General features: G+C 46.0%; 1 protein-coding gene across 2 annotated transcripts; it reads left to right on the top strand.

Moving 5' to 3' along the window:
• Nucleotides 1–1,853: 1,853 nt before the first annotated feature.
• On the top strand, nt 1,854–27,552 carry LOC131091221 (T-box-containing protein TBX6L). 2 transcript variants are annotated; one of them, XM_058037153.1, is made up of 12 exons: nt 1,854–2,543; nt 3,295–4,208; nt 4,790–4,924; nt 15,287–15,613; nt 19,623–19,767; nt 20,758–20,860; nt 21,304–21,468; nt 21,768–21,914; nt 22,428–22,498; nt 23,278–23,369; nt 23,689–23,881; nt 24,479–27,552. In XM_058037153.1, exons 4-12 carry the CDS (start codon nt 15,598–15,600, stop codon nt 24,903–24,905), a joined length of 1,359 nt encoding a protein of 452 aa, XP_057893136.1. In that variant the 5' UTR covers nt 1,854–2,543; nt 3,295–4,208; nt 4,790–4,924; nt 15,287–15,597; the 3' UTR covers nt 24,906–27,552. The 2 variants fall into 2 exon arrangements, with proteins under 2 accessions (XP_057893136.1, XP_057893135.1); XM_058037152.1 differs by having other exon boundaries at nt 1,854–4,208.
• Nucleotides 27,553–27,584: the final 32 nt, after the last annotated feature.

Raw genomic sequence — 27,584 nt, 5'->3', positions numbered from 1 at the left:
GATGTGGTGTTCAAGCCTGGATAGAATCCTGTGAGGCAGGCTGTGTTATGTGGAGCAGCCCGAGGTGAGATCAGGTCCTGCAGCCATCTGGCAGCTCAGGAAAGGGAGCAGGGACGTGGAGCTGAGGCCACTGACTGCAGAATCAAAAACCAAATCACTTCTACCAAGGGGAAGAGTGAAATCACACTTCTGCCTGCGTGCAGGATTTATCTGCACAATTAAATGGTTGTGTCTGTAGCTGGTGGAAAAACATGCCATTATATAATCCCAGTGGGAGGAACTCTGCAATGTCTCTGAGTGCATTGTCTTACTGAGGGAAGCTGCCTATCTAAAGCCAAGTCAACATATATGGTAAAAAGCAGTTTTTGCTCTCAGATTAGACACAGATATCCCCCTCTCCAGTTTTATTTCTCAGCCTATTTTTTTTCTTTCCCATCTCTTTCAGAGACCTTGCAAACAACAGTGAATTCCAGCATAAATGGAATATAAACAAAGTTCATATATGGTATAAGCATATGAGAACCACACTGGAATGGTATTAATTTAATTTTAGTTGAGTGATTTAATAACTACAAGTGAAAGGCCATGTAACAGGGCAAAGGTATTTCAGAAACAGTGCTTCCTGTGAGAATGCTGAATTATTGCATTTATTATAGATACCCACAGTTAGCCTCTATATTCACATTCCTCTCATTTTGCTCCTCTGAGGTGGCTGACAGATACAGAGGGCTTTTCACAAGGAATAATATGCAACTGAGTTTTATCTGCAATATGCATTGCATGAACTATGATCTAATATAGCACTGAACACATACTGTTCAGTAATAATTAGTAAAGGATGTTGTATGAGCAGAAAAGCTTCATACTCAGAAGTGTTCTTTGATTCCTTGTAATTTAAGTCACACCAGAGATTTCATTTCCTTAAATTACACCCTAATGTGTATGAACAAGTCACATTTTCTCTTCTAAATGCATGGATATATATAAAATGCAACTCTTTCAGTAAGATTGCAGTGATAATTTTCCCTTTAAGAGATGGCACTAGATGCTCAAAGTATTGCTTAACTTGTTAATTGAGCCACATACACTCACCAAGGAGCTCACCATGCTGTGTGGATGTCAGAAAGCAGTTTGAATATAGAAACTTGTCACTTAGGAATGTGTTGGCTGTAATTTAGATCTCCATTAGGTTTGAGTGGGTTAGGGAAAGAAAAATTAAACTTTAGAAATCCGTAGTGGAAGTTCTGAGCTTACAACATCAATTTGCAATGCTGTGCCCTCAAGTCAGCAGCACCAGTCCCAACAAATAACTTCTGCCATGGCTCTCCCAACAGACACCCTGCTGGAAGTGCTTCCTACACTTAATAAATAAATGGGCTTTCCTGGGAGCAAAGCAAAGAGCTGAGTGTTCCCTCCCAGCAAGCAGCAGTGGCACAAGGTGATTTTTCAGTTTGGCTTGCTTGGAATGTAATAACAGCCTGGGATTGTGAAGTATTTCTGCAAAGAGAAATGGGAGCATTCCTGCTCTGTGCTGCCATTGCTCTGCAGGCTGAGGAGGCCTTTGGGGGCAGCCAGGAGCAGAGCTGGCAGCTGCTGTTGCAGGGTGATGGGCACACAGTGGGGATCTGCAGGAGCCAGACCAGCCAGGTGCATTTCCTGCTGCATGCCTGCATGCACGGGAGGCTTTGCCCTGCCTCAAAGTGGGTATTGCAGTGACCTGCACAGGGAGCCTCCCACGATGGCACATTTTACCAGGCTGTGCTTTCCCTGGGAAGTTACTCATAGAGCTGTTTTTCTCAGTGTAAGGATCTCAGGGGTTTCTGTGGTCTGGATGACCTGAGATGTGTTAGAAAGTCTCTTTTCCCAGCCTGGCAGTTGAAGAAGGAGTCAGGATTCTTCTGTTCTGGTTGTCAAGGTTGTTTATTTTCTGTTATCTATAGCATTCCTTTCCTGACCTGCTGAGGTCTGTTCAGCAGGTCAGTCTATGGCACACTGCCCACCTTCAGGGCAGCGTTGTCTTTTATACTAAAAACTACATGTACATTATTTACAATAATTTCCCAATATCTATCACCTATGTTAGACAGTCTGTGTCTACCTTAAACTAATCCAAAAGTGCCACCATCACCCAGAAGATGGAAGCTAAGAAGAAGGACAAGGTATGCCTAAATCCCTCCATCTTGGCTTCTGAACTCTTATTCTAAAAACTCAAAATTCTACTTTTTTAATCTTGTAACAAACTAACTATCATTCTACTTAAACCTTCATGGTTTGTGAATCCTCATACAAGGTTGGTAATTGTTTTTTGAGGAATGTCCTGGGTTCCAGCATAAGGAAGATGAGAAAGCAATGCAGGATTGCTGCAAAGCCTGGGTGGGAGTTGTTTGAATGCTGGATGTGCTGCACTGCCCCTCCCTTGGCACAGAGCTGTCCCTGGACGTGCATTGGAGCTGCTGAGAGCCAGAGACTGGGACCTCAACCCCTGGGCAAAACTCAGCTGCTGTCTGCAGGTGTCACCCTCAAACTGGGGAGCTCAGCTTCAGGTAACTGAGAATTCCATCAAAGTCTAAGAGTAAGTAGTCTGTGCTTAAATGCACTCCTGCTGCATTTTATTTTTGAATAAGGTGAGCTTGGTGCAGTGTCAGTGAAAGTCAGAAATGCCCAGAGTGTGGTAATGGCCAGGCTGGGTGTGTGGTCATGTTTCAGTTGCAGCTCAGGCACAGACACAGCAGTGCCTCTTATCTGGTGCTATCAACACATGTGGAAAAGTATCTGGGAAAAATATGAAAATATAGAAATGCTGTTTCCAAGTGCAGAGTGTCCCCTGGGAAGAGGGAGAGGAGGAGGACAATGTTTATTCTTAAAGGTGTGCCTGATTCAACAAGGTACCAAAACATAAACAGCTCCTCTTGACTTCAGTGAAGACAGCAAAGGGCAGCCTCAGGTTGTGCCACCCCAGGCCCGTGATGTGTACAGTTTCTTCAGTGACATAAATTATCTCTACAACTAAAATATTCATGGAAAATAGCTGCTTTAAAATAAACAGACTTAACTTCCTTAATTCATGCAAACTCAAAAGTTCACAGTTAACCACTGAAAAATGCAAAAGGCCAAGGAAAGGTGGAAATATCTCTGCTGGTTAAAAATTCAGCCCTAATTACTTCTCCCTGAAATGAGAGTGACTGTGGCATATAGAGGAACTCTGCAGAACAACTTGGAAGTTCTGTTCAGTGACACCTGCCTTCATGTGATCCCTGAGGCAGTGTTTATTAGGAATATAATTTTCTTTAACAGCTTTTCTCCCCATCATCCCCAGTGGCTGATCCTGCTCCAGCAAGGAAATCCTGGTGGCTTTCAGAACAGCAGCAGCAGAACTGGAGAGAGGTTTGGAATAAGATGGACCTGAAGCTGGTTCATCCTTCCTGGGTTCTGTCTCTGGCTTTTGTCAATATTCACTTTCTGCATCTATTTCATGGTAACACCACTGATTTATTGGTTAAATCATAAGTCAAAAGAACTGAATTTTACCTGAGATTTGAGATTTTCAGTTTATCTTCCATTTTCTGTCTCCATCAAATAGAAGGTACTTGTCCAAAACTGTCCCCCCTCCCCTAAATGAATTTGCAGCTAGGTCATTTTTATATGTCATAAATTGTTTATAATTTTATTTTCTAGCCAGTTTAGGATAAAACTCTGGGGTTTTTCATCTTGAGTGATTGAATATGAGTATCCACGAGGAACCACTCCCATAATTAAGTTAAATGAGAGCAACACAAAGTTACTGGGTTTTTGTGATGGTGAATAACTCCAAATAACTCAGAGCTTCCCACGAGCAGAGGTCTGGAGAAGACTAAAAAGTCTCTGCTCATGTAAGAGTAGAACATGCTCAGTTTTTTGGAGAATCCTTAGCTCTGAATGCTGAGAACTTGTCATAGTGCAGTGTAGCAAAACCAAGGCTCTTTTCTAATTAAGACTTACTCGGATTTTTCAGTTTTTCCCATTCCCTGGCTGAAATTTCCTGTGTCTTGTAACCATTTAACAATATGTTACTAACCATCCATTATGTCCTGCTTTATTCTCTTTTAGATGAAAGAGCCATGTAAAAAAAAGAATTCTCCAGCCCCTGTGACTGAATTTGAGCGATAATGTCAATGGAATTAACACATTGCCAGTGTTGAATGGGCTCCTGTGGCTGTATAAACATCAAGGTAACACATTTCCAAAGCAGAAGATGTTACTGTTGTGATACTGTTGTTTTGAGAATATTTCCTCACTGCCAAAACACTGATGTAGATTTAACATTTTGCCTGCTATGATGAGAATGATGCTGGAGTGGGGAGGGTTGATTCTGCTGATTTTATTTTTGCTGAATTCTGGTTTATTTGCTGAAGAAAATTTCTTAGAGTGTTTGGCTAAACATGGAATGAGAGCATAAGTACACTGAGGTGTATTTAAGATGACCTCTGATTGGTAAATGCATTTAAATTAAGAGAGAATTTAGGCTCTCTTAGGGGCCTAAATTTCTGAAGGAGACCTTCTGGAAGAGCTGGGGCAGAATGCTGTCAGAACATTGGCTTGGGCAGAGTTTGCTCAATAATAACTGTCTCCCACACTATCTCCATCCATTCACATAATTTTTATTTCTGCAAACAGGAGCAGACTGAGGCTTGAATGCCCTTGGTATGTTGCTGAGTAAGATGCAGGCTTCAGTTTTAACTTTGGGTATGACAAACAAATTGTAAGGCCAGGCTTGTCAGAAAACCTTTTAATGGTGCTAATCCCACTGCAGATCTGTTGGCACTGTCTCACCTAATGCAAGACAGGACTGACTGATGAGGATGTGGCACAGAAGCTGTTTGGGACTCCCTGGGTCACAAAATCAGAGAAGATGGCTGCACTGCAGAAGGCAGAGCTGGTCATGCAGGTAACACTGATGGTTTCCTTTGTTCTGATCCTGGTGCAAATTGAACAAGACCTGTGTTTCTGCAGGAATGTTTTAATTTGTCTTCAGGCAAGAAAAAATTCAGGCAAAAGTGCTAAACCAGAACCTGACAGGTTCTGTTCCTAAATAATTATTGTCATGTGAGTTTTACTTCTCTGCAAGGTTAAAGCCATCTTTAAACAATGAGTTTGGTTTGCTGCATTTCTACTCATCAGAGACCATAACCCAGGTATGAAGGGTGGGAAGTCAGTCTCAGGGCTGACCTGACTGGACAAAGATGGGCTTATTCCTCTCCAGAATCCATGAGAAATACCCACTGCCTCAAGCAGAGCTGTATCAGTTCTGGAAAAAAGGATTTCAGTTTGCAGAGCTGCATCTGGCACTCTTGAGCATTAGGGCTGAGACAGAGGAGAGGGAGGCATTGTCCATCCCAGTTTGCTGCAAGAACAGCCCTAGGCTGGATTCCTCAAAGGAAAGGACTTCTTAGCACAGGGAATGTTCTGTTTCTGGCCTGCTCTTGTTATCAAGGGATAGAAAAGAAAGTTGTGGTGGAAAAAGGAGGAGCTGCCTGTGGCAGGAGTTTGTCAGCACACAGAAAATGACCTGGTGAACCATGACCACTGTGCAGGAGTTCAATGCACAGGGTGGGCATGGTTGTGTAACCTGAAGTTCTTTTCTCTCCCCTGAGGGCCTTTTGAAGCTCTCTGAAAACCCAGAGAACAGCTCATAAACTCTGTGCTTCAGAATTGCAGAGAAAATGCTTCTCTCATTCGTGGATCAGTCTTTGTCAGCTCTAACACAATGGCTGGTGGCTTTAGTGTATCTCCACTGTCACCCAAAGGCACTTTGTGGGAAATGTCACCAGTGGCTCAATAACCTGTCCCCTGTCCCCTCATTCTGCCCTAAGCCCTGGAGTGCAAAGAGTGCTCTCCCAGGGCAGTGCTGTTCCTGTTGCAGCCTCACCTCCCCTGGGAGCCCATAGCTGGCCTGTTGTGAATTATGGTGTGCAGAAACACAGGACATGTGCAGTGCTGTGACCACAGTGAGGCAGTGAGCCAGGTTCCATCCCACTGGGAACAGCCTGGTCATGTGCCAGCACAACATCCATCCTTCCATGTGGCCCCTGGATCCATTTGAGGATTCACAGGAATAAGAGAGCAGCAGATCCATCAGAGCCTCCTTTGCTGCTCACATGAAGGCAGGATTGCTCTCTGCAATGCCACTGGTGTGTGCACAAAGCCATTAAAAGCCTGATACAGGAAGGACTTTGTTCCTCTGCAAACAGGCTGCCCTTGCACAGCCACAGAGCTTTTCCCTGGATAGTCAAATTACTTCTCTCATTTTCATCCCAACTAATGAAGATAATTATATCCCTTTGTGGAATATTAATTCCTCTGTCATCTGTGTGTTTACACCCTGCAGATGTATTCATTTCTTCCTTGTGAACAGGGCCATCAATCATGGAAGCTTTCCTTCAGCACTTCTAATCTTTTCTGGTGTTCACCTCATCCAGGCTCCCTCCAGTTCCCAGTAGCTTTGATAATGAGGTGATAAGAGTTACATGTGGTTTTGGCAGTTTGTTCTACAGCAGGCTCACAGAAAGAGGCCCTGCCACTTTCCTGCTCAGCTCTATGCTATTTTCACATTTGTATCCTCTGGTTATATTTGTGGTTTTATTTTCAGCAAGGAAATGACATCACACCTAGTGCAGAAAACCCCAGAATTTACCTCTGTAATGGAACCTCCTTACTATTACCATATCTTTATTGGTGGGGATGGCTGAACTGTTCAAAACAGAAGTTTAAGAGATCTTCTCTTAACGGAAAATCTGGAACTGGGGTGAATAATTCCAGAATTCAGCAATTCCTCCTTTGGACAGCTTCTTCAGAGTATGGTGCAGAGGGAAGAGAAGGAGTAGTTCCATATTGGAGAGAAAATACAAGGCAAAAAATGTCAGAAAGACATACTGGGGGACCATGTATGGACTAAAATTTTGCTTTATGTTTCTGGTAATCTAAACCAGCCCTCCCTGGCTGCTGCTGTAACTTGTCCACTCCCATCATGCAGAGCACAAACCCTCCAGTTCTGGTAGGTTCTCTCTGCACTGTCAGCAGTTATTTGGAAATGAAGGCCCTTGGTGGTGAGTCCAAATCTCCATCTCAGGCAGGCTCAGCTCACCAAGCCTCTGAGCCCAGCAGCAGCTGAAAACTGAAAGCAGTAACTGCAGTATTGAGGGTGGCAGAAACAGTGACCTCATCCTTGATAACCATCTGATCTGTGCCCACTGGAATGCTTGCTCCCAAACCTGACTTTGATTTCCTCCTGCACACTCCTCAGCGCTTTTCTGAGCAGAATTTATAAATATTTCTGTTGAATTTACATTGCATTGTTTATTTCTACGTTTGGTTGGCAGGCACAGGTGAGGCTGTGAAGTGGCAGTCATTTAAAAACAGTTTTGCCTCACAAATGCACAGTTTGTGTTTTTAAGAGTGGCACCTATTAAGTGTATTGATGTTTGCAGGGTTAGAGAGGAGAAGAAATCTAAATCATTTATGCCTAAGGAGATAAAATCCAGTATTTTCAGCCTAATGCACTCATTGCACACCTGACACTCATTGCACACCTCTGTTATCCTCCTTCCCAGGAAAGCTTCTCTGTATAACTCTTCTGACAGGACAAAGCCATGTGTCATCCCTTGGATTCTCAAGGAATTGCATCCCATCTATTTAAATCATTCAGGTGTCTGATGTTCTTAACCACTTAGAAGCATTTGTTCCATATAGTAGGGCTAATTTTTAATTTATTTTTCTAAGCACATCTATCCGAAATGATGCTAGGCTTTTATATTCACAGCAGGGAACATTGTGAGGTTTAAATATCCCTTTAATCACTAAGGATGTAATAAAAACAAGAGGAGTTCTTTGAGCTGCAGAGTGTTACCCAGGGAAAAATCTGCTCTGGAGCTTACAAATGTGAGCTGAGGAGACAAACTGGGCAATAAAATCCACAACTACGGAGCAAACCCGCTAAAAGTTGGTATGTAGCTGCCCATCAGCAGCTGAGACTGGAGGGGGAAAAGGCCATTCAGCACCTCTAGAGCCATAAGAGCCAGGCCATAAACACTTCACAATCTGCTGGGGAGGGGGAGGAGCTGGGCTGTGATCTGCCCGCAGTCTGTACCCAGCCCTGCCTGCCACAAAGAGTGAGCAGGAGAAATTTCACCATGGGAAGAATGAGGGAAAATTCTGGAGAGATGAGGGAGTGCAAGGAGAGGTGGCAGCTGTGTTTGATTGTGTCAGTTCATGTCCACTCATGGCAGCCTCATCCCAGTGCTGATTTGAGGAATCCATGAAATCTGACAGGTGCTTTTTTCTATTAGTGATGTTGAAGGATTCTTACCCGAGTATTGTTATTATGGACCCAAATATCATTTTTCTGCGAGGTGATGAACAAGTTGGGTGAGAAAAAGTACAGCTCAGATGTTATCCAAGGGCTATCTGCTTAAAATCCATGTGTATTTTCAGCTCTTTGTTACTGACTTCAGACATATATATCAGCTTTCAGAAGCATCTTGCAGCATGTGCTGCATGAATCTTAGTGTTCATTTTATTTTTGGGAGGTCCTGTAAAGCTCAGCTCAGACTCTGCAGGTCAGATGGACATCTTGTGTGTTAGTTCCCTTTGTGGCTGGGAGATGGATGTGCAGTTATATGTTTCCTATGGCTATATAAGTTTTTATAGTTCTTTTTCAAAGAAATTATAACTAATACTATAAAAGGAAAAGAAATACGCAGTAATAAAGTCCTATTAAAATGAAACGTGATTTATTGTAAGTGCTCTGAATCAAAATCTGCTGTGTATGGTTTAATTGTTCTCTTGTCATGATTTCTGGTAATGATAATTAACTTCCTCTGAAAGTTCTTTAGAGTCAATAGTGATGTTGGAGGAACTGAGCTCTACACAGCTCTGTAGAGCTCACAGCAGTTTTTATTTTTAAATTCCAAACGCTTTAAATCTTAACAATTTTAATTTGCTCTTTGAAAGTAGATCCTCTGATAAGGAGGATGTTTGTTGATTTCCTGGTTTGATTAGAACGTTACTGTGATGAACAGTTCGTGGAAACTTCCATATGACAGAGGAGACCTGTCTTTGCCAAACAAAGTAACTTGCACCCTAACTTGCATGATTGAAATCTGGTTTTTTTACCTGTTGGTTTCATGGCTTTACAAATGCCTGATCACCAACAAAAATAATCTTTTGTGGAAACCAAGGTACCATGACAGTGTATCAGCAATCCTGAAAATCCATGAAGTTTAGATAAAACCTTCTGGGTCTGAGCTGCTGCTTTTTTTTTTCTGGAAACAATCAGCTTTTTAACAGACATTGCTGCAGTGCTGCCTGCTGGGCTTCTGCTCAGCAGAGTCCATTCTGCTCAGGGCTTTTGTCTGGTCTCAATTCATGGTTAAGTAAATTGCCAGCAGTTTTTAAGATCTGCATGATGCTTCTCTTTGCATATGAGTGTGTGCACATGTGTACAAATATAGAAGTGTTTATAGAGGGGTGTTAAGCTGGAGTTCCTCGCTGCCTGTTTTGTCAGGCTGCTCCCAGTGGTTGAGAGCAGTGAGTTTGGGCAGGGTGGGAGGGCAGGTGTGGGGGGAAGGATGCAGGGCTGGGAGGGCAGTGCATGCAGTGCATTATTAGAATAAACTAATTAAGGGAAAATGCTCAAGCTCTTCATTTCTGCTCAGCCTTCCCTGGGTAAGAGCAGCGCCTTGAGCAAGGCATAAGCTCAGTGCCTGATCCTCCTGGAAAGGAAGTGCAGCTCAAGGTTGGGAATGCAGAAATTGGGCAGATGAGTGACATTATACCATCAAATGTGTTCGTTGTTATTCACATTCATGTTGTTGGAGAAGGCAGCAGTGGCTGAAGGGATGTGTTGCTGCAGCATTCCAGTGGGGAGAGCAAACTTTGCACAGACTGTCAATCACCCCCTTGGAAAGGAAGGAGCTGGATGCAGTCCTGATTCTGATACCAGAAATCAAGAGTAGAATGATTCTGTGTGCTGAAGATGAGTATCATCACAAACCCATGGAGAAGCCAAAGAGAAATTAATCTGTTTGTTACACCCCTGCTTGCTGTTTAAGGGATTTGTTTTTATATTTTGTAGCAAGTCCTGAACTGATGTTTTCAGTCTTGCCTCTATTTGTTTAAAAGGATGCAGGGCTGGGGGAGCAATGCTTGCCCCGTGTGCAGGCAGGGCTGTGAGTGTGGGGTGAAGGATGCAGGGTTGTGAGGGCAGTGCCCGTGTGCAGGCAGGGCTGTGAGGGCAGGTGTGGAGGGAAGCATGCAGGGCTGTGAGGGCAGGTGTAGAAGGAAGGATGCAAGGTTGTGAGGGCAGTGCCTGTGTGGAGGGAAGCATGCAGGGCTGTGAGGGCAGTGCCCGTGTGCAGGCAGGGCTGTGAGGGCAGGTGTAGAAGTAAGCATGCAGGGCTGTGAGGGCAGTCCGTGCCCCGTGCGCTCGTTCCCTTTGCCGAGCTGCCCGCAGAGCTCTCCTGCTGCTGCAGCTCCTTTCGGCCGGTTCTTTTTTGTGGATTTGAGCGGGACAGAGCGCCGAGCTCTGTCTGGGACACACAATGGGCTGACAGGAAAACAGTGCACCCGACATCAGGGCTCTGTGAGAACTTGAAAGGGCTCTAGACAGACATATTTTGCATTTGACTCTGGACTGCAGCCTTTGAGGCCAGACTCGGGCCGCAGTGTTAAGTGGCCGCTAAGTGTTTCCCTTCTTGTGCCGCGCTGAGGGGGCGCTGGGAGCGGGCCGTGATGTGAGGGAGGGAGGGAGCCAGGGCAGTGCCTTCTCCAGCTCTGCGGCCCCATAACCTCAATCCACAAACTGCAAAAGGAAAAGTCTTCTCTCAAGCTTATAATGTACAGCTTTTTGTCTACCTGAGCTGCTTTCCCAGGTTCTCCTGCAGAGCAGGCCTTGTCACAGCTGCCCTGTGGTCTGTGACCCGTCCCCACAGCTCTCGGAGCCCTGTCCTGGGAGCCTGTGGTGAATTAGCGTGGAGATGTTACCAACAGGCCCTCTCCAAACCCATCTGCTTTGCTTTGCCAAATGTCATTTTTGCACTCTTGAGAGCACGGGGAAAATCTGGGGGTGGTGCAGTTTTGGGCTCAGTATGGGGTTTGCAGCCCTACAGAGATCTGCCTTCTGTGGGGTCCCTTGCATTGTCCTAGGGTAGGAAGGTGTGCATGGCACTTGTAATATCATTGAAGACACCAGATAGCTTTTCTCAGGAAAAAAATAATCAAAACCATAAAAAGGATAGGGAAAGTGCCATTTTCCTCCACCAGAAGAAAATGCTGGGTTATGTGAGCTGCTGTAAGGAGCTGGGTAGGAACTGTTTCTTGTGCTGCAGCATGATAGGAGATATGTACCACTTCTTCAGAGGCTCTCAAAACACTGCAGGCTTTTACCATTCCTGTAGCCGCCCACAGAGACTTGCTCAGAAAGCTGCCCAAGTTCAGGCTGTGCCTGTGCTGCCAGAGCTCAGCAGCTCTGTCCTGGCCAGCCCTGCTCTTGTATTTCCTATTTTCTGGGTGAGGTGTCAGGCACTAACAGGGACAAGGAGTCACAGGCTGGCACAGCTGTAGGAGCAAGAGTTTCATCATGCTTTTTCTCTGGAAAAACTCAGCTTTTCCTTATGGTTCTGTGTGCATAAATCAGGCTGCATTTGCTTCACAGTGAGCTGAGCCTGGATTTAAGGAGGGAGTTTGTAGATTCTGGAGAATCAGAGACCACTTCATGTTTTTAATGAAGCACGAAAGTAAGTAGGTATCAGTGTAGAGCTATCTGTTTTATTTTGGGCCCTGTTGATGACATGCTGTCTTTTCACTTTCCAGTACTCATTCTGTGCAGATGGCACAGGATCCTTCACAAAGAGTTGCCAAGATGCTCTGGGCTGTGGCCTCTGTGTGCCAGGTGGAAATGGGCTAAGTGAGTCCCATTTATATGGCAGGAAGGCTTTCCTCATGTTTCAGAGGGGAGGATCTCTTAGATGCAGCTTGTACTGCTCCATGTTGTCCTTCCCTGCCTGTGCAGGTCCAGGCAGACAAGGCAGCCTTGCTCCAGCCCAGTTTGTTAGAGCTGACATGGTAACACTTCTCACAAAGGGAAACCTGGGGGCTGGGTACTGCCTATGCACCCACAAGCAATAACCCAAGGCAGGTTCTGTAGCCATGATATTTTCTGAAAAATCCTTTCCTTAGGATTTTTTCTCCTGAGAAGCTGAGAGCCCTCAGGAACAAAATGTAAACAATGGTTATCCTGCTGCTGTGGAAGGCAACAGGTGGATCTGAGATTGGTCTCATGTGCTTGTTTCTAATTAATGGCCAACCACAGTCCAGCTGTCCAGACTGTCTCAGTCAGTCACAAGCCTTTGTTATCATTCTTTTTCTATTCTTAGCCAGCCTTCTGATGAAATCCTTTCTTCTATTCTTTTAGTATAATTTTAATATAATATATATAATAAAATAATCAATCAAGTCTTCTGAAACATGGAGTCAGATCCTCGTCTCTTCCCTCATCCTAAGACCCCTGCAAACACCACCACAGGGTTCCTTTGGAAGATAACTTTTACATTTCAGCTGTCTCCCAGGCAGTAAGAGCTTGCTCTCAGGGCAGGATGCTCCCCTGGAACTCTGCCTGGCCAGAGGTGGCAGTGCCACTCCAGCCCCATTAGCCAAAACCTGACTCCTTTTCTGTTCTCCAGCAGCCAGCAATGGCAGGATATCACTGTGCTGGAGAGCTTGTGTTCATACCAGCTCCCTGCAGGGCCCTGCTGAGCACAAAGGGTTAAACCTTCACTGAAGGTGGGAGAAATGCCAGAAAACATTTGCCTTACTACAAAACCCAGAGGGGAATGTTTCTTTCTAATCAGCTTCTCAAAGAGATGCAAAGCAAAAGCTCTTGGCCTGTGCTTTTGTCATCACACATGGCCTCCCTCCTGCCCTAGCTCATCCCCTCAGCATAGGGCAGAGCCTGCTGTTAGAGCTGGGCTCGGAGCAGGGCCCTGTGCCACTGACTCACACGTGTCAGATCCACTCTCTCTCCCATCCCTTTCCATACCCTCTGCCTCCAATTTGCCGGTGAATTGTTAGACCCCAGCACAGTCACCTCTGACTTCCCATCAAACTGCCTGAGGGCTCTCTGTGGATGGACAGATGAGGGTAATGTGCTAAATTCCCCCTTTGCTAGGGATGAATTTCCTGGGGATTGCTCCTATTAGCCACGCTTTCCAGCAATAGTAACAAATTCACTTTTAAAAGATTTCCAGTGCAACTAGAATGGCTGGGAGAAAGCTGATTGTTAACTAGTCATGGGTAATTAATGGCTCCACCTTCCCCATCAATCAGCTGGGAGAAGCCAAAAGGATTTGAGCACTTGCAGCAAATGTGCTGTTCCCCAGACATGCTGATACACAGTGTGCAAATGAAGTGGCAGCAGGAGACCATCTCCTAGCCTTTGTGGAAGCAGCAGTAAGTCATGATACACATCCCACGCTCCTGTCAGGTGAAGTCTGAAATTCCCAGAGCTGCTGCTGCTGTTGTGCAGTTTCTGACTGTGTGGGATGTTGATTCATCTTGCTGCTAGCTTGAATCTGACCCAATTTTTGTTCTATTTTTCCTTTTCAGATTCTGATTATGGTTGTCTTTTTCCGCTTTCTACAATTAAAATACTAGCATTAGGAAAGCAGGACATGGAGGGGGAGCAGATGCAATGCTGGCTTTCCTTCTGTAGCACAGCAAAAAAGCATTTCTGCATCCTATTTTGTTTGTGGCTGGTAGTGGCTGTGCAAGCCCAAGCGGAGATCTGACCTTGATACCATTTCAGCTGACCTTTTCCCTTCTAATTTATTTCTCTCCATATTTAATAAATAACTTCCATGTGAGCCACAAGTTGGCATTTCTCCACCACATGGTATTCCTCTGCTCAATATGCTGAGACTCCACAGCTCTGGATGTCTCCAAATGAGGGAGAAAGGCCTTTAGTCTCCTGTGTTAGCCAGTGGTTTAAAAGGGGTACCAGCAAGGCTGGATGTGGTTCTGCAGAGGTGCCAGGAGCCAGTGGACCCATCTCCTGCTCTAAATCCTCCTCAGGACTTTGCAAATTTTCCAACCCTTTTCTTTAAAACATTCTTCCTTACCACACTAAGCAATGGCTTTTCTTTCCCTGGCTAGCACTGGGTGTCCAAAATTCAATATACCCCTGGAAGAGAGTCAGTCCCTGCTCTGATTATGCTCCTTTGTCCTCTCTGCACGTCCTTGCATTGCCTGCTCCAAAAGGCAGTAAAAACAGAACTGAAGGCTTGTTTGGGTGTAGAAACTCACTAAATAAATTCAAAATTTGTTTTGTACGTCAGACTGAAGATCAGATGTCCCAGTAACATCACTGACAAAATAGAAAAAACGTTGATTTTATTTGGAATAAATCTAGCCAGTGAAAGAGATGCAGCCTTGTAGCAAGTTCTTTGTAATGAACAGAGCTCCTAAATTCGCTGTGCAGGACCCAGCCCTGGCCTATTCAGAATGATATTCTGCTTTTGACCTCCATTTTTTGACCGTGTTGGTCCTGTAAACGTTAGTACAGCCATTTGTGTGTGGGAATGCACAGAACCCCCTTCCTCAGGAGGTGCAGTGCCTGGAGCTTGAGCCTTGATTGCTGTCTCTTAGCACTTGTAAGCGCTTATAAGCACAAAAGCTAATGGTCACACTTGCAGAATAAACTAATTAAGGGAAAATGCTCAAGCCCTTCATTTCTGCTCAGCCTTCCCTGGGTAAGAGCAGCGCCTTGAGCAAGGCATAAGCTCGGTGCCTGATCCTCCTGGAAAGGAAGTGCAGCTCAAGGCTGGGAATGCAGAAATTGGGCAGATGAGTGAAGTTATACCATCAAATGTGTTCGTTGTTATTCACATTCATCAGTGGCTGAAGGGATGTGTTGCAGCATTCCAGTGGGGAGAGCAAACTTTGCACAGACTGTCAATCACCCCCTTGGGAAGGAAGGAGCTGGATGCAGTCCTGATTCTGACACCAGAAATCAAGAGAGAATGATTCTGTGTGCTGAGGATGAGAATCATCACAAACCCATGGAACAGCCAAAGAGAAATTACCCCTGCTTGCTGTTTAAGGGATTTGTTTTTATTTTGTAGTCAAGTCCTGAACTGATGTTTTCAGTCTTGTCTCTATTTGTTTAAAAGTGCGTTAGCAGTAAATCAAGGTGCATTTCCCCTGTAGGGTTTCCTGTATGTCAAAGCCATGTTAATTCTCTTTGATTTTCTTCCCTTAGCCCCAGCCATTGCTGCAGATCCTTCCTCTCTTTGTCCCTTCGGACATCAAAGGCTCGCAAGGGGACAACCCTGGCGGGAAGCTCCTCCCTGCTCATTAGGCTCCATAAAACAGGAACTCACCTTGGCTAGCTGTGCTTGGAGTCCCATCCTCACCCCGCTCACTCTTGACACTGGATCTCGGAAGGAAGGGCTTGTGCTTGCTTCAGGAAATCGGACCTGCTTTGGAACTGGACTATTTTGGCTTCTCTTGGAAGAACTCTGGTGGCTCTCTTGGCCTTGCAAGCTCCTCGACGTCACAGTACATGGAAAAATGCAAGCTTTACCAGGTAAGTGAAGGGCTCCTTCCCTTTCTCACTGCACGGAAAGATCCCAGGCTCATGGCAGAAAGTGCTCCCGAAGGGCCTACCAGCATTTTAGAAGACTGCATGGGGCTGGAGAGGATTTAAAAACTGGTTTTTTTTCCATAAGCCTAGATGAAAATTGTACATTTGAGTGGGTTTTTGAGAGCTTTGGAAGATCTTTTGTAAAGGTTTGGTCACAATTATGCCCAAAATTCCCTTACCCACATCACATCATGCAGTGTGACCCTTCAGTTGAAGGCTGTTTGTGTATTGTCTTCAAAGCACTGGGTTCTTCAGGTTGAAGGCCACAGAAAGTTTGGAAATACTTGTTATATTTTTAATAACACTTCTGATACAAACTCTCTGGTTTGGGGTTTTTCCCCAATTTCCTGTGTCCTTTGAAAGCATGTATCCCAACCAGGCATAGCTGACTCCTTCCAGGTTCATGCCCAGCATAGGATTTTTGTGGTTTCCTTGGGGTTTCATTGTGTTTTCCTTCAATCCATCTCATAGCATGCTGTTAATCCCTCCTGTGAGGAGCATGATTGGATTGGGCACAAGGACAGAGATGCCTTGGGACACTAAGGGCCAGCCAGAGGTGCTGCATTTGTCAGGGCAACTGAACCCTACTGAGTTTTTACTCTGCATCAGAAAAAAACCCTGGCCCAGTTTATCAGAGGCACATCAGAGGTGACTGTGCAGTCTCAGCTTCCTTGTTCTTCCTCTGCAAGATGTTGTCTCATTCATGAGCAAAATACATGTGCAGTGATTTAGATTATTTCCACCTTTGCTGCTGTTTTGGGTTTTTTCAGTCCCTGCTGTGTTGATCTGATTCATACTGATTTCTGCCACTTGAATTTTAAGTTGAAAAACAAAAGAGCAGCAATGAAAAAAAAAAAAAAAAGTTGACTGTATTATGGATTTTTCATATTAAAGATTCCAAATATTGCAGTGTTCACCTCATTTTCTTACTGGGTTGCTTCTGTGTATGACCCCCTACAGCAGAAATGTTCCAGGTGAGGATTGGATGCATCTGAGAGTTGAAGCTGTTGCATTTGTAAAACATCATATTTTTGTTATTGCCCAAAAACTCTCTGGGTCTGAGAAATGAGGCTCCCTCCAGAGGGTTGGGATGTTTCTGCTGCCATTGAGAAGATCAGAGAACATGGGAGGGGTTTTTGTGCTTGTTTGCAAGATTAATTTATTAGAAAGCTTTGTATATTGATGTGTGCTCATCCCTGGTGGGGACTGGATAGCTGTGAGTGTTGGGCTTCACTTGGAAGATAACAGCAACGAATGTAATAATAACTGATTTTAGTGTAGCTTTTCCCTTAATGGAGTTTTCCCAGTATTGCAAATCCTATCCTACACATTTTTGGGAAGGCTGCAACAAATATTCTGACATTTTAACATTGTCTCAGTAAGGGAAAATTAATTGAGGAACTGCTTTAGGTGAGGGAATTGCACTCCAGCATCTTCTATCCAGAGATCTTCCTCCTAAAACTACTCAATTGTCTCACATTTCTCCTTCTTTCCTTTCTGTCCCCAAGATGACAAAAATATATATATGGCTCATTCTAGTACAGAAACTGTAGCACAAGCTACTCCTATTGTTATGAGGACCTTGAAATGAAGCACAGAATAGATTGAAGATCTCTTAATTTTCAGTGCCTTTACCATAGCAGCTGCCTCCCTTTCAACCTCATCTGGACATAAAGAACATGTTTTTGAACAGACCATCTGTGGTGTTAGCAACACAAAGACAATAGGAATATTTTTTAAAAAGTAAAACTAGAACTGCTGGGAAAGGTTTAAATCTCTTTCAGATAATAATGGTTTTAAAACCAAGTTGGACAGAAGAGGAAACCATAGAAGTACAGCTCACACAAGTTCCACTCAGTGCTTGGACACTCTGCCCAAACCTCTCCATGCCATAGTTCCAACACTCAGGCATCTCTGTGGGAGGGTGAGTGCATGAGCCTTGCCATCAGTTACACAGGCACAAACTGGGAGGGAAACAAAACTCCAAACAGAATCCTACAAACAGATCCATCACTGCAGGGTCCTGCTGAAGCTGAGAGCAGCTGAGTGGATCCATTCCCCAGCTCACACCATGGCAGACTGACCATGTCCTGCTTTTCAGCCTCAGCCTGTGCACACAAACCTGCACTGTGAAAGGCATTAACTGCATTTTCAAACCTCAGCTGCAGCATTATTGTCCCTGGCTCCTGCAGCATTGTGCTCCTACAGGTGCATTGTGGACTCATTGTGGTAAAAACCAGATTATAATATCTGCCTTTGAGTTTTAATTCAGTGTTGAACTCCTTTCACTTCAATTCCTCTTGACTTCATTGGAAATCTCCCCTCACTAAAGACTCCTGAGATCTGCCTTCTTGTAGTCTCGTTTAATGGCATTGGAATTTGCTTAAAGAAATGTTAATTCGCAAATTCATTTGGGGAAGGAGTGAGCATCTGTCTAGATAATCAAAACCTGTTTGCATTTATTTGTGACTGGATGGCTCCTGTGGGAAATCAGCCCAATTTTATTGTAACTCCTTTTGATACATGTGCTGCACTGAGCTACCAAATGCGTGGTCTCATGGCAGCTTTCATGTCTTTGCAAGAGGATATGGGGGAAGCTTTCGTAAGAAGATGTTAACAGGCTAATCTTGGTGAGCAAACTAGGTGTCACTTCTTGGCCAGTTCATTAATGTTGGATCAAAGCAGAAAAAAGGGTGGAGGATTTTTTTTTAAACACCAAAAGACCTCTACAAACAGACAAAATTACATTTTAATGTTTTCTACTTCTTAATCCTGAGGGAAGAACCACTTAAGAGTTGTATTGGGTTGTTTTGGTGGAAAGATGTCCCTTTGTGAAAAAAGCAAATTTCTCTGAAAATAGTTGTCTACTTTTTGTGAATACTCTTTTGAAGGCATTACTCAGGAAAGCTGTAACAAGGTAAAATTTCCCTTTTTTTCTGCTGTGCTCTGAATAAGATCTGATCAGGCTGAGAGGCAGAAAAATCTGCCTTTTAAACAAATAGCTGTGCCTGGCTGCTGATGCAGCACCCAGAGGGGACAGCCCAGCTCCTGTGCTGCCCTGCTGAGGAGGCTGCTCACCCCTCCTCAGGGCAGTGTTCCTAAACCCTGCTGGGTCTGAGCTCAGCCCACCAGAACTGTACTGGGTCACATTCTGACCTAAAATGGAACTGGGCTTTCAGCAGGGCAGCAGCAATCTTGCCTGCCTTACAATATTGCTGAGAGCACTTGCTGGGGGTTTTAAGGAGGTTTTTAATCCAAGCAGCTGTGCAGAGGTGATTGGTGCCATCGACAGCAGTTCCTCCAGGATGGTTTCCCTTTCCTGTTCCCCAGGCCCACAGTGGGTCCTGTGCCTCAAGAGGAAGAGCAGGCAGATTGCAGCACTGCCATGGGGTGTTACTGAGGAGAACCTTCCACCCCTGTCACAGGCTCCTCAGTGGTGCCCAGCTCCACTTCCAGTTCAGAGCAGCCATTCCCTTCTCAGAATATAGTCTGTCACCTCCTTTTCTTGCCTTCACTACATTTAGGGCTCCTGTCTGTCTCATCTTTGTCTTCTGGGGCATTTTTAACCTCTGCTACCACCTACTTGTTGTTTTCCCCTGTTACCCACTGTTAAAATCTTTCCAGTCCTTTCAGCTTCCACTGTATTCTCTTGATGAAGTGTTTTGTGTAACCCTGATCATACCAGCACAGTGATTGTGGCTACCTGCCAGTGTGGGTTTTGTAACAGTGGAATTTAGGTTGGGTTGGTACAACACACAGATCTTACAAAAGGACCCACCAGCTAAACCCAAACATGTTGGGAAAGGCTCCCTACTTCTGAGCCTACTAAATAACAGAAATCCTTTGAAGAAAAGGAGCAGTTTTTAGGGGGTTTGGAGTGGCACAGACTGCCCAGAGCAGGGTCAGTTCCCCTCCTGTCTGTCTGCAGCCAGTGTCTCTTTTCTCCCTGCAGACGTGAAAGCGCCGTGTGAGGCCCTTCCTTCCCCCAGCCTGGAGCCCTTCCCACAGAGCTCCATCGTGGTCACCCTCGAGGACATGGGGCTCTGGATGAAGTTTCACCAGATAGGAACTGAGATGATCATCACCAAATCTGGCAGGTAAGGGGCACAGGACAGCTGACCACACACACCACACCCCTCCAAGCTGTTGGCAAAGTCTCCAGGTGATCATTTTTTGAATGATGGCCCTTAAACTGCTTTTGTAGCCAGTTATGCAGATCCTCCTGATCCTGGCAGAAAAATTGCACTTTCAGGGTGTCAGAGGAGTCCAAACTGTGAAGTGCAAAGGGTCACTTGTGGGGCTGATGTGCTGAGAAAACTCCTGTACCCTTATCTCACCACTTAACACTGGTGCTCTTCCTGTCACTTTGAGGTTGCTCTGGAAGTGCCCTGGGCTCCCTTTGCCTGGGTCTCAGGCAGCAGCAGTTGAGCAGTAAATGTTTGGGTTTGAGTCTGTGTTTGCAGACAAAAATATGGCCCAGACTCTTAAAGATCTGTGTGTGCAGACTCCACTGAAGTATAAATGAGTCATGTATCGTGGAGCTTGCAGTGAAAGAAGATGGAATTGTGAAGCTGTAAAGTATTGTGTCAAAGCTGCTGTGAGCTGGAATAATCCCTTTGGGTAGGGAGGTAGCTGTCAAAGCTTTTTTGCAGAGTCAGAAGTTAAAAGTAGTGGCAGGGAGTAGGGGAACAGAAAGCTGGGTGTGCTCTTAGATGAGAGCACGTCTCCTGCCCACGCTCAGGTTTAATCCATCCTCCAGGGCTGTGAGGGCTGCAGCAGGCCAGGAACTACGTACAGCCTCCAAATAGCTCCTTTCAAGTTTCCCACTGCTGTGTTAGAGGAATTGGAAGAACAAAAGCTGAAACAGTGTCAGGCCCTCAGTGCCTGCTGCCCTGTTAATGTCTGTCCCATCCAAACCCACAGGACTAAACAGTCCATCAGTGAGATGGACAAATGGTCAGTGGCTGGCTGGAGGAATACTGCTCACAGGGCTTTGCACAGTAGTGAGCAAATGTGACATGCTGCTTGATCATTAACAGCCACTGTTCAGAGAAACCATTATTCTCTATTTTTCATTTCTCCCTCAGACGAATGTTTCCTCAATGCAAAATCAAAGTCTCTGGCTTAATCCCGTATGCCAAGTACCTCATGCTGGTAGATTTTGTGCCAATGGATAACTTCAGGTACAAAGTAAGTACTTTAAATAACAGAATTTATGCTGTCCTTTCATCTTTGTTTGAAATAGATTGATCTTTATGCTTCACTTGTCACACTGATAAATAAATTCTCTTTGGACAAAGTTCAGAAGTAATTGATGGATTTTATGTCTCTCTGGAGTTATTTGTCAGGTTTGCTTGGGGAGCAGCTGGAAAGGTAACTAATTTTCATTGTAAGCACTACAGTTTTAATCATGATTAATGTCAGACTTTTCTGACAGCCATAGGGAGAAAGGGAGGAAAAATGAAGCCTAAACTTGGAGCTGATTTGGTAACATGATCATGGCTCATAAGAGAGAATCTGCTACTTGTGCTTCAGAGGAGTGCACTGAATTGACAGTGAAGCAAACTTGCTGGGCTTTTTCTGTACTGAAAGCATTTTTTTTAAGCTCCAGATTTCTGTCTTTCCCTTCACAGTGGAATAAAGATCAGTGGGAAGTTGCTGGAAAAGCAGAGCCCCAGCTGCCATGTCGCACCTATGTCCACCCAGATTCCCCAGCTCCTGGCAGCCACTGGATGAAGGAACCTGTCTCCTTCCAAAAACTGAAGCTCACTAACAACACTCTGGATCAACATGGGCATGTAGGTTGTGCTGTGCTCTCTTGGAATTCATTGCAGATGAACTTTGTGGGAAATAAGCAGGAATTGTGAGAAATTAGATGATGTAGAATTTAAAACATATCCAGGTGCCCTTTTTTCCTCCCTCAGCCCAGCCCTTGTGCCCCCTTGGCTCCCTGCCAGGGAAGGCATGGGTCTGTGCTGTCAGACACCAATCCCAAGGAGTCTCTGCTTGGAAATGGGTGTCCTGGGAGTCTGCACAGGGGATGTGCAGTGTGCTGGCAGTGGTGGCACATGGAAACCTTGTCCCTTGTGTGTCCCAGATCATCCTGCACTCCATGCACCGTTACAAGCCGCGCTTCCACATCGTGCAGGCCGACGACCTCTTCAGTGTCCGCTGGAGCATCTTCCAGGTGTTCAGCTTCCCTGAGACTGTCTTCACCTCTGTCACTGCCTACCAGAACGAGCAGGTACGGTGTGCAGGCTCTGCTTTTGGACATGCTGTCTGTAAAATTCCTGTAGAGGAGGTGGCTCCTTCCTGTCTGCTCATCCTGGGCACCTGTGGTGAAGAGTGGGATGAAATAGGCACATTGTGGTTCCTGTGGAAAACATCTCCTCTGTGATGAGTCATGCACTGTGATGGTCCTGAGTGCACTGTGAGTGGCACAGAACTCCAAATGCAGTAAAGAGTATGGCTGCAGGTCCAGATACAGATCCTCACCCTGTAAATTTCTGTAGCCAAATGAATCCCACCCAAATCCCTGCTGGCCCTGGAAGGGTCACTTCTCTCTGTGGGTCAGTTCCTGATCCATGATGGGAGCTGCTGGGAGAGCTGAGATACTGGCAAGGCCATGTCCAAAACCCTCACACAGTTTATCTCTTGTGATAAATACAGTTTATCTCTTGTGATAAATATTTTGTGATAAAGGCGAAGGTCTTGGAATAGTCACTGTGATGCTGAGTCTTGTTCTTTTCATTTAAAGATTACAAAGCTCAAGATTGACAACAATCCATTTGCTAAAGGTTTCCGTGAGCATGGGAAGAACACTCGAAGGTAAACTGTCTTTTCATTTCACTTTGTTTCTAGCTGGAGCTCACTTGTGAATTTTACCCAAGGTCTTTGAACAGAACTCCACCAGCCAGCTCTGCTGAGCTGCTGCATTGTGCACACTGCATTTCCCTGTATCTGGGAGTGATGTCCCTCTGTGCAGCCTCTTCTCAAGAGACTTGGGGAGTGGGAGGTGACAATTCCTACAGCAATGTGGGAGGTGTGACAAATTTGAGACCTGCACTCTCTTGCACATTGGAGCTAGACTGGAGTCTGACATGTGAATAGCAGTGATAACAGGAGTCCACAGCAGACCATTTGGCCTCTTGGAGATCAGCTTGATTCTGACATTTGGAGGCTCCCTTGTCTCCTTTTCCTGTGGGTGGAAAAGTGTCTCTTCCAGGGGGAGATTTTGTCTGCAAGAGGGAAAATGGATCCAATACCAGTGAGATCTTCTGCTTGGTCTGAGGGCAGCCAGTAGATGAGTTGAAAAAAACAGCTTAAATTGCAACCCCAGACTGGCAATAGAGAAGAAAAAAATGGAGGTTTTCTCCCAAGCAGAAAATGTTACAAAAATATCTGAGATTTTGTTTTGTGTTATTTTATGCCTGAAAAAAAAATCTCCTCAAAAAAAAATTCCTGATGAAAAAAGGCCAAAACTGACTCTTTTTTACTTAAACTTTAAAAATGTTATGGGTTTTCTTTCTTTTCCTATAGCGTCCCTGCCTACATATTTAGACAAAAAGCTTACATCCAAGCTACCCCCATGTCTTGTTTCTTTCCAGGGAAGGACGAGCCAAGTGCCAGAAGCCCAGTCCAGCCAAGAGCCAGAAGAGGAAACTGCCTGAGGAAAAGGAGCCTGCTGCTGAGGAACGTGGTAATATTGATCACAACAAACCCAGAGAATGATATTCAGCAAGTTTTTAAGCTAAATCATTCCTTGCTCCAGCTCATGGTGCTGCTTGCAGTAGCACAGCCAAGGAGAGAGGGCAGGCAGGAGTGACCACCACAGTAGCTGGGCAGAAAGGAGCTGGAAGGGGCTGTTCCCTTAAGGCAGAAGGACTGCAGGAGGTGGTTTTGTGTTTCCTTCCACCACCCTGTGATTACTGCAACTGCCAACAGGCCATTGTGAGCTTTGCTTCCCTCTTTCCCTTTCTCATTCTTTCCCATTCTTTCTTTTCCCTGCTTTGAGTCAGATTTTGAGAAGGATGAGAATGTGGACGTGAAGGAAGAGAGTAACCCGGTGGTGGTGAGCAGTGGCTATCCCTTCTGGGGCTCGGAGCAGAACAGCAGCCAGGCCTTCCCTGCAGCCTCACCAGTGCCTGCTGAGCAGAGGGAGCCTCTGGCCAGGGAGCAGCAGGTGCCAACACCATCCTACCACACATATCGGTGAGTGCTGCCTCCTGCTCCAAAGCCACACTTCAACTGATGGGATTCCTCTTCTTCTGCTGGGCATTCCCTCAGAAAAACAGCCAGCTGGGAATAGGGGAAGGATGCCTTTCTGTTGGAGAGCACATGTGGCTGAGAGATGGTAGATTAGCATGGACATAGGTCCAAGGATAGCCTTTCTCTTCTAGTTCAAACCCACTGATTCTGGGCATGCTCATGTTTTTGTAATGTTCTTATTTCCCTGTCCCAAAATGCTCTCCCAGCCAACTCTGAGTACTACAGAGCTTGCCTGTCCTTTGGAGGAAGTGCTGGAGGAGTTACAAGACTCCATTTTCCTTCCTCATTGCAAAATTGGGTGTGAGTGAGTGCAGACTAGAACTTAGCCTGAACTAAGTTACTCTGGACTCACCTTCTCTGGCATTTCATTTTCTGTGAGTGTGACAGTGAGGCCTGGGCCAAATTCCACGGTAACAGTAAGATGAAGCAGTAGGCAAGGGGAAGAGCTTGCCCTGCTTTTCCCCAGAGGATATTTGTGGGTTTTCTGTGGCTTTCCACACTGGTAGGTCTGACTTGCTGTTCTCTCTGCCCTTGCCCCAGGTTCCACGAAGCTGGGGACAGCCAGCAGCTTCCCAGCCGTGACACCGCCACCCTGAACGATTTCCGCGCACGGTGCCACGCCTTGGATCTCGCCATGGTGCCCGAGCACGACTCCAAACAGCTCCCAGAGGGCTTCACCAACCTGCCCCCACTGCCCCCACCTCTGCCTCCTCCCCAGGACTACACAGGAGTGGTGAACATGGCTCTGGACTCTGTGGGGAAAGCCGGGCCCCGTGCGCCCATGTACGGTCCCTATGGCACCGAGCAGGGCCTGGGGCAGTGGGTGGTGCCTTCCCACAGCCAGTACAGGGCAATGAGCTACTCGGCCTTCTCCACGGAGTACAACACACAAGGAACTCCAGGACATGCCCACGGCACCATGGCAGAGTGGAGCCAGTACCCTCTGTTCCCCTACGCCTGCTGGTGAATGGGGAGGACCCTTCCCAGTGAAAAAACTGAAAGAAAATTGTAAATGAGATTGAATTTACTGTTGAACTTGTGAAGCTTTGCCTACACTAGGCAGAGGTATTGCTGCCAGCAGTAGAGTGGGACACCTTCACTTCCTTGTCTCCTTGCACAACAACCCTCACCATATTTCACAAGCAGTGGTTGAACTGGTGGCTGCCCCAGCCATGTCACTGTGGATCAGGCTCAATGTGTTGTGCAGTGGTTTTTTCCCAGCAGGAGCAGGAAACCAGAGGTCTGCAAGAACAGTATTTAAATAGCTGCTGAACTCACAGTCAGTGTTTGCACCTTGCATTTGGCAGCTTCCAACATCCCTTCCTCCTGGGACCTGGTGCAAGGAGATAGGGGCTGAGGACTTACAGTAAGCCATCCATGTGGCCAGAAAGCTGTAAAAAATATTGCAAAGGCAAGCAAAGCAAGCAATCCTGGTGAACTCTGAGCAGCTTCCTCAGTCAGTGTAGTCAAAGTAAAGCTAGAGTCTTGCCTTTCTTCCAGCAGCAGGTGAGAGTAAAATGCACAGCAAGGTGTGTCTGGAGCACAGCAGGGGCAGAGTTTGCAGAGTCTGCAGGCAGGGGAGAGTTTGTTCCATGCAGAAGTAGCAGCAAGGGTGTGTGTGGTGTCTTCCTGTCCCTGAGTCCATCCCTCCTCTGTCAGCCCCAGATTCGAGGTCAGTGAAAAGCTCTGTGGATGTGGAGGGATGTGGTTCATGGAATGTGGGGGGCTCCTCTGGGGCTTTCCAAGGTTGTCAGAAGCAGGGCCATGAACAGCAGTGCTCTCTGTCACTCCAGACTCTTCCTTTGGAGGGAAAGGAGATTTTCCACTGTGAACTTACTCCTTCTCCCACTCCCTGCCTGGAGAATATCATTTATAGCTGTGCTTCCTGCCCTGCTCTGTGAGTGTGTGAAGTTATCTCACCTGTTTGGGAGTCTGCAGGGATCTGTCCATGTTTAATCAGAGTGGTTCCACCTCCCTCCTCTGTGGTCCCATCCTGGGCAGGAGCAGCCTGTGCACAAGCAGGCATTCTTTTCATCTTCCTCTTAGAAGGGGGAGGCCTCCCTGTTTGCCCACGTGCAGATGGCACTGGGGACTTGGTGACACAGACTCATTGCTTCTCAGGGAGGATAGAAATGCTCCTGGGTGTTATTTAGGGAATGTTTTCGTGTCACACTAATAGCTGCTGTGTGGCACTGAGGTGTGTCATTTAGCCTATGTGCCAGATGGTTTTCTGTGTGAGAGTGTGTGTGTGTAGCAAGATGTTATCTCTGAGCAGACCTGTGCAGTTTGTGCCTCAGGACTCCTGTGCAGGGACACTGGGAAAGGCTGTGCACCAGGTTTTTGGGGCACCAGCTCCTCAGTGTGCATCTGCATAGCATAGGGATGTTGAGGGATGTTGTTATTGTTAAAATTACTGTGAAAAGCAGCCCTGTAAATTTGTGGGCTCAGCTACAATGACTGTTTTCTTATTTAAATTGTATATTGCAAACTGCTTTTGTACCACAATTATGATATGTACAGAGCAGCTGAGTACTTCCCCTGGGCTTCCCAGGGTTTGAGGATGTGCAGCATTGAAAGAAAGGTCAGACTTTGCCACAGTACATGTACATAATGCCCTGTGAGTCTCCCCTCTGATGGCACCCTGGCCAGTAATGATTTGTACCTGCTGTGCATGACACACATGTGGATGTGAGCAACTCACTTAAAAAGAAATCTGGCTGGGGAAACAAAATGTGTAGCAGGCCTTTGTTAATGCCAAAATATCATGATTTCCTGCTGTCCAAATGCCAGCTGTGTGAAGGCAGGTCAGCTGTAAAAGGCTGTCTCTGGTCATTAGTAGTTAATTTTGCTACCACTGTCCTTCACATCTTGGAAATGAGAGGAGCAGAATGGCCGGGGAGGTGAGTGCCTTGGGCACCATGTGCAGGGACCCGAGGGGGTACTTTGTGCATGCCAGCAGCATGCCCACAAGAGAGAGAGAGAGAATGCATCCCCCACAGGCTACCTGGCTGGATCTGTTGCTTTATCTTTGTAGCTGGGATGTGTTTCCCTGTCACGGAGCGCTAATGAGGATGAAAAGCTGCAGCGAGCATGAGTAACTGAGGCCAGCTGGGCAGCACTGGGGAATTCCTGTGAAAATACGAGTGCAATGCCGTTTCTTTCAAACCTTCGCAGTAGCAGCGCAGGTGCTGCTGCCCCCTGGGCATGTCGGTAGAGCTGCTTTGGCAGACGGGGTAAAAGACTCGGCTTTGTGCCTAGGACGAGCCATCAATTACTCATCAGCCTTCTGTTGCAACAGGACTGCTCGCCCTTCTCCAGTGAATCATCCGGCGTGCAGAAGTACCTATCCTTTCTCTCTGATTAGAGACTGTGCTCGGCTCGCTCGGGAAGCCTTGGGAGATTTTGCCTGTAGGTGTGCTCTGGACTCTGCTCCCGCCCCCTCGCTCTGCAGCTCCCACTGCCTTGTTTTCCTAAGCTGTGGCATTTCAAGCCTGTATGAGCTCGATTGAAATGCTGGTTTTGCACGCATGTGAGATAATGTAATGCCTCTGACAGCTTCAATAAAAGGAAATGAGACATGTGGAAGTCAGGCCGTTAAGACTAATAAAATAAACTCAAAAGTGTAGGTTTTGTGCATCTTTCTCAA

This window comes from Melospiza georgiana, chromosome 18 (genome assembly GCF_028018845.1).
Source record: "Melospiza georgiana isolate bMelGeo1 chromosome 18, bMelGeo1.pri, whole genome shotgun sequence".
In the NCBI taxonomy this organism is placed as follows: Eukaryota; Metazoa; Chordata; class Aves; order Passeriformes; family Passerellidae; genus Melospiza; species Melospiza georgiana.
The sequence above is the reverse complement of the archived record's forward strand: the minus strand, read 5'-3'. Positions and strand labels throughout refer to the sequence as shown.